Source organism: Vanellus vanellus (genome assembly GCF_965231255.1).
Source record: "Vanellus vanellus genome assembly, chromosome: 13".
NCBI classification, from domain to species: Eukaryota; Metazoa; Chordata; class Aves; order Charadriiformes; family Charadriidae; genus Vanellus; species Vanellus vanellus.
In genome coordinates this window covers 13,472,729-13,481,819 of record NC_138918.1, presented here as the reverse complement: position 1 = coordinate 13,481,819, position 9,091 = coordinate 13,472,729, and the positions used below count along the sequence as shown (strand labels likewise).

Here is a 9,091-nt window from a genome sequence, read left to right as displayed (position 1 = left end):
AGCGGGTCCCAGCAGAGCTGGTGGCACGGGTGGTGAGGAGAGGGAGGTCTGTGGTTGCACCCTTTGGCCCCTCGCATCATTTGTAGATGAGGTATAGAAAAGTCTTTAACATTGTCACCCATCTGCGTCGGCTGCTTTCCTTCAATGCAAATCAAAGATGTTTAGCCAGATCTGCTGAGACCTCGTGACTTGGGCTTTGCATGGGTGAGATAGCTCAGAAAAATGTTTGAACTGCAGAAGATCTTGCATGTGGTAGAGCGCAAAATACTGTTGCAGACTCCTTTGGTGGGGATCTAGGTCATGCATGCTTCTGCCTTGAGGTAGAGGAGCGATTTCAAGTCATTCCTGCCCATGCCCGTGTTTTTCCATGCAGAAAGATGTGCCTTAACCTGTCCTTACGGTCCTTTATTCTCTTTTTTTCCCCATGGAAAAATGGAGGGGGGAAAGCTGGGAATGGGGGAGTGAAACCTTCATCCATGCTGCTTGTGAAAAACAGGAAAGCACGTGGTGCTAGGACCTCAAGGCGAGGGGCTCTGCTCCCCTCCTGACCCCAAACACAATGCTTCAGCCATGCCCATGCCTCTCCCCGCACATCCCTGTCCTCATCTCTGTCCCCCGGCTGCTCCAGGGCCTCGAAGTGAAAACTAATCCCGGGGGATAACTTTCCGCCCCACTCCCGGGTGGGAGGAACAGGGCTATTTATTCCTCGCCCTTAAGCCTCCGCAGCGGATCAGTGGCGCAGTTGTTGCTGCAGGCGTGGGGTGGGCAGCAGCATCCGTCACGGCCCCTGCCTGCTCCTGCGCCCTGCCTGCACGGTCCCGGCCGGCCTTGCTGCTAAATAAGGACGAAAGGCTAAAAATAGAGCCGAGGCCGGGGTTTGGACAAGTCAGGCAACCCTTCCCAGGGCCAGGAGCAATACAAGGAGGCCAGCCAGCGTCAGCATGTGAGGGAGAGCCGAGCTGCCTGCGGGGAAGGGTCCCACGTGTGGGTCCGAACCGTGCTGCAGTGGGGGAGAAGGTCTGAGACCTGTCGCACTCGTGTCCTGTGTGCTCAGTTAGCTCAGCCCCTTCCAGCTTTCCACAGGGAAAAAACATCTATTCACCAAAATATATGGGAAAACTCATGCTTTTATGCCATCTGTGATGGTGGGGTACCATGGGGCCACTTCAGCATGACGGGGGGGCTCAGGGCAGCTTTGGCTGGGAAATGGGCACCCGAAGGGGGAACGGGGCGTGGGTTAAATCTGAAATGGTGGATAGGTGGGCGGTGGGGTGCTGCGGCAAACAGCCCAGTTGGGGACTGCCCGACAGCCCCCCCCCCGCAGCACACACTGCTTCGGGCTCAGAGTCTCAAATTATCTCTGCTCCCCAGCTGTGCCAAGCGCGGTTGGGGGCGTCTCGGGGGGAGCACCGACCCGTCGCACGCCTGGACCAGCCAGAGCGCGGTGTGGGTCTGGTCTCACCCACCGAAGCCGGGTGGTGTGGGTGCCCTGGGGGTGCATCTCGGCATCCCGCCCCCTAGCCCCCCCTCCGCTCCCTGTAACGGCGTGGGTTCCTGGGAAAGCGCAGCTTCCCGTCCCAGCATCCCTGCGACTCCAGTCCTGCGCTTGACAACAAAACCAGGGAGGGGAAAAAAAAAGAAAAGAAAAAAAAAAAAAAAAAGAGGAAGGAAAAATCTCTGAGCGAACACAAGGGGAGGGAGGGGAATCGGGAGATGGGCCGGGCGAGGAGGTAGCAGGGCGCAGTCCCACCGCACGGGGCCTCCCAGTCTCGCCAGCCCCGTCCCGGCTGCGGGAGCGGTGTTCCCCCACCACCACCCCCGGCTCCTCTCGCTGCCTTTTGCCGGCCTCCCCCTCTTCGCTTTTCCTCCCGGTCCCCGGTGCCCCCGCGGTTCGGCGCAGGTCCCGCCCGGCAGCCGCGGGGATGCTGCGAGCGGGGCGGGCGCTGGCGCTGGCGCTCTGCGCTCTGCAGCTCTGCCCGGTCGCGCTCGGCGGGTCGCAGCCGCCGCTGCTGGTGGAGCGGAGCGGTTCCCGGAGGCTGAGCAAGGTGAGAGACTCCAAACCCTTCCACCTTCTTCGTCTTTGGGGCAGGGAAGGGGGCGAGGGGGCTGCTTTTGTGTTTTGTTTGTTTTTTTTGGGGGGGGGGGGGGGGAGGTGGTGTGCTCGGTGGAGGGAGCAGCCCGAGCGGTGCGGGTGGGTGGAGGAAAGGTTTTGCTGGGTTTTGCAAGAGATCCAAAGCGGTTTCTGTCCCAGAAGGATGAGTGTGCAAGGTGTGATTCTGGGTGCGTGTCTGCGGCTGGGCTGGGGGGGAGGGGGGGAAGGTGGGATTCCCCCAAACCCGCCTGCATGGGGGGAGCGCGGCTGCAGGTTGGGGTTCAGCCTCCGAGCAGGAGGTTTGGTTGTGAACCAAGAAGCCCAGCGGCCTCTCTTCCTTGGGCTCAGCTTTCCCTGCAGCTTCCCAGCACCTCGGCTTTCATTCCTCCTATTGGTGAGCATTTTCCAGCTCACCAGCTCCGGCTGCTGCCTCCTCTTTCCCACGCAGCCCTGGGCCGGGCTCATCAACACGCGCTGATTACGATACAGATGATTAAGATGCGTGACTCTCACGAGGTGCGGAGGGGAATATCTCTATATTTCTTTTCCAGGAGAGGGGCAGCCGGTTAGGAAGGCCGGAGGGGGCTCAACAGAGGGTCTGCGGCACAGCAATATGCAGCCACGCGCTCGTGTTTAGCTCCTGTGGAGCCTCTTTGCCTGCAGACGCGCAGGCGAGGGGCTCTCAGCTCTTGCTAAATGTCAGGGTGCAGCCGGCCCCTTGTCCTGGCTTGCCCTGAGCCCCGCGTCCTGCCCTGGGCTGCTCCCCTGGCTGGCGAGTGGGACGGCGGGACGGGCTGCTGGCCTGCGTGGGCAGCGCTGCCCGCTGGGGCTGCCGCCTGGCACCAGGGAATACAGCTTCCACCGGTTCTGCGGCTGCTGAGCAGGCAGGGAGAGCCCCGGGCCCGTGGCACGGGGACACGGGCTGCCCCGGTCAAACCTGCTTGGGGTGCGCAGCCCAGGCATCCTCCTGCCTCCCTGCCGGGAAAAGACCTGTAATTAGGCTGGAGCCTGCTCGGGGAGGCAGCTGAGGCTGGGTTCTCACCACCGGCTTGGGGCAAGTTCAGGGGCGGCTGTTGCAGGTGACTGCTGCCACCCCCCCCCCCCCTTTGAACTTGGTTTGTGGGAGCAAAGAGCTCTGATGGCTGTTGCCAGCCTGTGGCTTTGCTGGCAGTGGCTGGGGAGGCTGGTGGGATTTGAAGACAACAGGAGAGATCTCCCAGCACGGCTCCCAGCCCTGCCAGGACACACGAGCAATGTTCTCCCATCTGAGTGAAATATCCTGCGTGTGGATTTTCATTATCATAGAATAGTTTGGGTTGCAAGGGACCTTTAAAGGTCATCTAGTCCAAACCCCTCTGCCATGAGCAGGGACATCATCAACTAGATCAGGTTGCTCAGAGCCCTGTCCAACCGGACCTGCAATGTTTCCAGGGATAAGGCATCTACCACCTCTCTGGGCGACCTGGGCCAGTCTTTCACCACCTTCATTGTAAAAATTTTCTTCCTTATACCTAGTCTAAATCTTCCCTCTTTTAGTTTAAAACCATCACCTGTAGTCCTATCGCAACAGGCCCTGCTAAAAAGTTTGTCCCCGTCTTTCCTGTAGGCCCCCTTTAAGTACTGAAAGGCCACAATAAGGCCATGCCAATCTCTTGCCCTCCTTTCATGCCCTGATTTCTTACACCGGGGCATTAAGAGCTCTTGTGCTCTATGGAAAGTGTCCTTAAAGATCTGCCAGCTCTGTTCTGCTCCCTCGTCCCTGAGGGCAGTTTCCCATAGGGTCCTATTGACTAACTCCTTGAAAAGCTGGAAGTTTGCTTTCCTAAAATTCAGGGTCCTGACTTTACTCTTCCCCTGACCCATATCCCTCAGGACTGCGAACTACACCAGCGCATTCCCTGGCTCATTCGGACTGAGCCAGCTCAGGATCAGGCCCCCGGGGTGTATCAGGCAGGGGGTGAGCCCGGCTCATCTGCCCCCCGAGCATGAGCAGAGATGGAAATGTTAAGCCACGTTTATGGCAATGTGTGCGTGCGATTCCTGCTCCTGTGCGGGACCAGGTGGCCGGAGCCGGCGGGTAAGGGCACGCAACAGCCGGGCTGGTCCTGGCAAAGCCGGGAGGCTGTGCTGGTCCTACAACCCTTCAGGGCACAGCATCCCCCAGCAGCACAGCCACCACCATCCTGCCCCGGTCCCCGCCTGCTCTCTTGTCTTGCTTCTCAAACACCTTGCTGGGTGCTGTTGGCGCTGGCTTGAAGGATGCTTCTCGCCTTGTTCGCATGCAAAGCATTAGGAGGCTGAGCCCAGGCCGGTTTGGAAATCACAGCCTGGGAACCCTCTTTGGGTGAGAAGTACATGAAAGGGAGTTGTGGCAATTGCTGTTGGATGGAGAGTTTCTGTAATGCCCTCAGGCTTGGAGAGCTGGGAGTGCAAGAAATGCAGAGGGAAATATTTATTTGGTGTTTGAGGGGGTGCTGAAAGTAATTTTCTGGCTGTGTTTGTGAGCAGATGTGTGCGCGAGGGGGTTTGGAGGTCCAGTGCTGGGGGAACCTCCTGCAAACCCAGGGCAAGGCTCGCCCGGGCTCTAACTCCTCCTGTCCCTCGGTGCCGCAGGTTGGTGGCTTTGCCTGGGAGAACTGTGGTGACGGGAGGGACCCCGTGGTGCTGCAGAGCCTCTCCGTAGCGCCTGACCCCATCAGCATCCCGGGGAGCCTGCGCGTCAGCGCGGCCGCCAGCAGCAGCAAGACCATGGCCTCCCCTCTGAAGGTACGTGCTGGAGATGGCTCCACAGGATGAGAGAGGGCAGAGCTTCCCAGAACCACTGGCAACTGGGAAATGCCCAGCAGTGGGTACGGGAACGAGCAGCCCTTGGGGGAGCGAGGCACAGAGCGGTGCGGGGCTGAGCACACCGGGCTCTGTAAGCCGGAACGGGGTGATGGGCACGGGGACGCTCGCGGTGGGAGCAGACAGCCCAGTGGAAAGCTCCCAACCTTGTTCCAGTGTGACAAAGCACCTGAGCTGTGTTGTGTCCTGGGGATGTAATGACTCGGGGAGGGAAATGAAACCCCAAGTGCCCTGGGTGCTCCCGGCCGCCGGCGCAGCCAGACCCGGCTGTTCCCTCCAGGTACGAGCCACAGCACCGCTGCGGGAGCCCTGGGCCAGCCTGGCTGCCCTGCGCCGCTTTTGGGGGACTTTTTGGAATGAGACTGAGCACGTCTCTCTGCCCAAGGTGCATGGGCTGTCTCCAGCAATGCCCCGGTGCCTGTTTGGGGCTGCGGGGGGCATGCCGGGGGAGCGTGGCGGCAGAGCTGCGGGATGGGAGCTGCTGGGTGGTTTTTGGACAGGATGCTGAGGAGAGGGGAAGAAGCGGATGTGCAGGATGCCAGGAGGTGTTTGTTCAAGGGGTCAAGCTGAGGTTGGAGGAAGAGAAACCTGCAGGCAGAGAGGAACCGAAAGCAGGAGGGGGAACGGGGAAGGGCGTGCAGTGGTCCCGTGAACATCTCAAAGAATTGCACAAGCAGGAGCTGAGGGAGATGGCTGGGGTGGGACAGGCTGGAGAAGCCATGTGTGCCCATGCTGGCCATGGTGCCGAACACCTTCCCTCCAGGCCGTGCTGGTGGTGGAGAAGGCGCTGGGCGACCTCTGGATCCAGCTGCCCTGCATCGACCAGCTGGGCAGCTGCACCTACAACGACGTCTGCACCATTCTCGACAACCTCATCCCGCCCGGCACGACCTGCCCGGAGCCCCTGCTCACCTACGGCATCCCCTGCCACTGCCCCTTCAAAGCGGTACGCCTGAAACCCCCGGCCGGTGTGATGCTGGCGGTGCCGCCGGGTACCACCGTGCCCTTCGGAGCCGGGCTGGGGGGTTCAGCTGACGTCTTGCCTACATGTCCCCTCTCTCCGCAGGGCTCCTACTCTCTGCCAGCCAGCGACTTCGACCTTCCCGACGTGGAGCTGCCTGCCTGGATGACCAATGGCAACTACCGTGTCCGGGCGGCCGTCAGCAGCGGTGGGGAGGAGCTCGCCTGTGTCAAGCTGGCCTTCTCCCTGCAGTCCCAGTGAGGGGTGGGGCTGTCCCTCCTCTCCCCGCCACCTTGGTCCCCTTGTCCCATCCCATCCAGTTGCACCCCATCTCATCCCACCCCGTCCCTGTGAGGTGCATTCCTCCTGCTGCCAGGAGGAGGCAGCCCCCCATAACCCCGCTCGGTCCCCCCCTCCCCTGCTACACACAGAAAGGCCCCCCCAGCTGTCCCGCTGTCCCCAACCCCATCACCAGGGTGTCTCCTGCCCTGGACAGGGTGGCTGTGGAGCTAACCCAAGCCTTTCAGCATGACCTGAGGGTAGTTATTTTTTACCTAGTTTCTTCTCTTTTTTTTTGTTTTTCTTAATCCCATCCTGGGAATTTTAGACAAAAACATTCCAGGGAAAACCAGTATTCTTGGAACAGTCCATGGGGAGGAAGGACCGTTTGGGAGTGCTGGGGCAGGCTGGAGGGACGCAGGATTAGCTGTGGAGGGTTTCCCCGCTTGCCCCCACAACCTCCGGCAGGAGCACAGAGCTGTTTTTTTTCAGAATTGTGCCCAAAGTGGCCCCAGGAGCCGTGTCCCTCCTGTGGCAGCTCTGGGTCTGCCTTTGGTGCATCCCTATCCTGCGCGTGGGACCAGCTTGGCTACACAAGGCACCGGTGAAGGCACCTCCTCGTGTCCCTCCTGTGACGAACATCATAAGCACAACAGGACTGAAACCGCCCAAACCCCCAATGGACATTCCCTCTCACAGGGGACCAAGCGGCTGGTGCTGCTCCCAGCAGCAGGAGAGGTGGCCGGACACCGGCTGCGCTCGCTCTGGGGGGACAGACGGCTGTGACGGGCAGCTGGGGCACAGCTTGGCCGAGGACAGGTCCCACTCCACTCATCTCATTTTGCCACTGGGACCGAGACGAGGCTCGATGCTGCACTGGGACCATCCTTCCTGTGCACTGGCAGAGGCACCCCCACAACGTGGAGCAGCATCCTGAACATGGGATGGACTGGGAGATGACCATGAAGACCAGCGGCCTTGGTCCTATTTGGGGGCCCTGCAGCCCATCTCCTGGTGGTTGCTGGGGGCCGAGGTGGGGGCAGGCATGGTGCCTGCAGCTCCGGGCAGGGTGTGTGTCTGACGTCACCCCCTGTGCCAGGTCTACCCAGGGCAGAGATGCGGGTGACCCATCACCGACCTGCATCCCTCGCTCCCTCGCTGTTGCATTATTTAGCCCCACCGTAGGGCTGGTCTTTCTCCAGGCACTTTATATGCCTTAACTGCTGCTGGGCTGCCCTGGCGGGAGGTCATCTGCCGCACAGATGTGCTTCCACCGTCTTTCTGTGCCCTTGACTCACTGTTTCGTCCTGCTGCTGGGTCCGACCCATTTGTTTTGCCTGGAGAATCGCTAACCCTCTCACCCTGCTCCCCGCCGCCGCGCAGCGCCCGTGCCAGGGCGGCGTCCTCCTTTCGGGCAAGTACTGCAGGTTCTTAATAAATCTTTTTACCAGGACGTGGTTCTGGTGCCTCTCGGTGCTGGGGGTGGCCTGGGGCTGACATTTGTTTCCCTTAAATAACGGGGACAGGGTTTTGAGCTGGGGGGAGTTAAAGTGGGGTGGGGGCAGCGGTGGGGGATGCTGTTGCCAGAAGAGCTGAGTGTCAGCAGCCCCGGTGCAAGGGACACAGCAGGGATCTGCAGGCACTGCTTTCTGCTTTCGGACACGGGCACAGCCCTCTGCCCCTGAGGGAGCACAGCCCATGCTAGGGGGCTCTGGGGGTGTTGCTTGTCCCTGGCGACCACAGAATCATAGAATTGTCTAGGTTGGAAGGGACCTTTAAGATCATCAAGTCCAACCATTAACCTACCGCTGCCAAACCCACCACTAAACCATGTCCCTTGGCACCCCATCTTTTAAATACCTCCAGGAACGGGGATTCAGCCGCTTCCCTGGGCAGCCTGTTCCAAGGCTTGACGACCCTTTCAGTGCAGAAATTTTTCCTAATATCCATCCTAAACCTTGGGGCTGTTTCCTATTGTCCTGTTGCTTGTTACTTGGGAGAAGAGACAGACCCCTCCCCCTCGCTCCAGCCTCCTTTCAGGAAGTTGTAAAGAGCCATAAGGTCTCCCCTCAGCCTCCTTTTTTCCAGGCTGAACACCCCCAGTTCCCTCAGTCGCTCCTCAGAAAACTTGTGCTCCAGACCCCTCACCAGCTCCATTGCCCTTCTCTGGATTCGCTCCAGCGCCTCAATGCCTTTCGTGTAGAGAGGGGCCCAAAACTGAACAGTTTTTGAGGTGGGGCCTCACCAGTGCTGACTACACTACAATCGCTTCCCTAGCCCCGCTGGCCACACTATTCCCGATACAGGCCAGGATGCTGTTGGCCACCTTGGCCACCTGGGCACGCTGCCGGCTCACATTCAGCCGGTCCTCCGCCAACACCCCCAGCTCCGTTTCCGCGGGGCAGCTTTCCAGCCACTCTTCCCCAAGCCTGTCTCCCCGACACCAGCAGGCCTTGCCCGAGGAATAGCCCCGCTGGGGGGGTGGAATTGCTCCTCGTTGCCCACGCGTGGAGGGGGCCGTGCCCGCACTTGCCCCACTCGTGGCAGGGGGACGCCTTTCCCCCCCCCGACCCCCCCGTCGGAGCCCACCCGCGGGGACCGCCGCGCCCGCTAGGCGGCGCCGCAGTGCCGCAGTGCCGCCCCGCCCCGCCCCGCCCCTCTCCTCCGGCGGCCTCGCCCCGCCCCACCGCTCCTTCGCTCCGCCCCACTGCGCCTTCGGCCCCGCCCCGCGCCTTCACCGCTCTGCTCTGCGCAGGCGCGGCCGCCGCGGTCAGCTGAGCCGGCTGTCACGTGACGGCGCGGCCGAAGGAGCGGGCCCGGCGGGGGCCGCGGGGCGGCGGCGAGGTGCGGGGTCGGGGGGGGGGGGGGTGGGGTGGCGGCGGCTGGCGGGGTGCGGGAGGGGGCGGTCTGTCAGC

General features: G+C 61.3%; 1 protein-coding gene across 1 annotated transcript; it reads left to right on the top strand.

The window, feature by feature from the left end:
- Positions 1-1,732: 1,732 nt before the first annotated feature.
- GM2A (ganglioside GM2 activator) lies at positions 1,733-7,629 on the top strand. Its single transcript, XM_082489835.1, has 4 exons — positions 1,733-2,045; positions 4,706-4,858; positions 5,700-5,882; positions 6,003-7,629. The coding sequence occupies exons 1-4, from the start codon at positions 1,923-1,925 to the stop codon at positions 6,156-6,158; spliced, it is 615 nt and encodes a 204-aa protein (XP_082345961.1). The 5' UTR covers positions 1,733-1,922; the 3' UTR covers positions 6,159-7,629.
- The last annotated feature ends 1,462 nt before the right edge of the window (positions 7,630-9,091 follow it).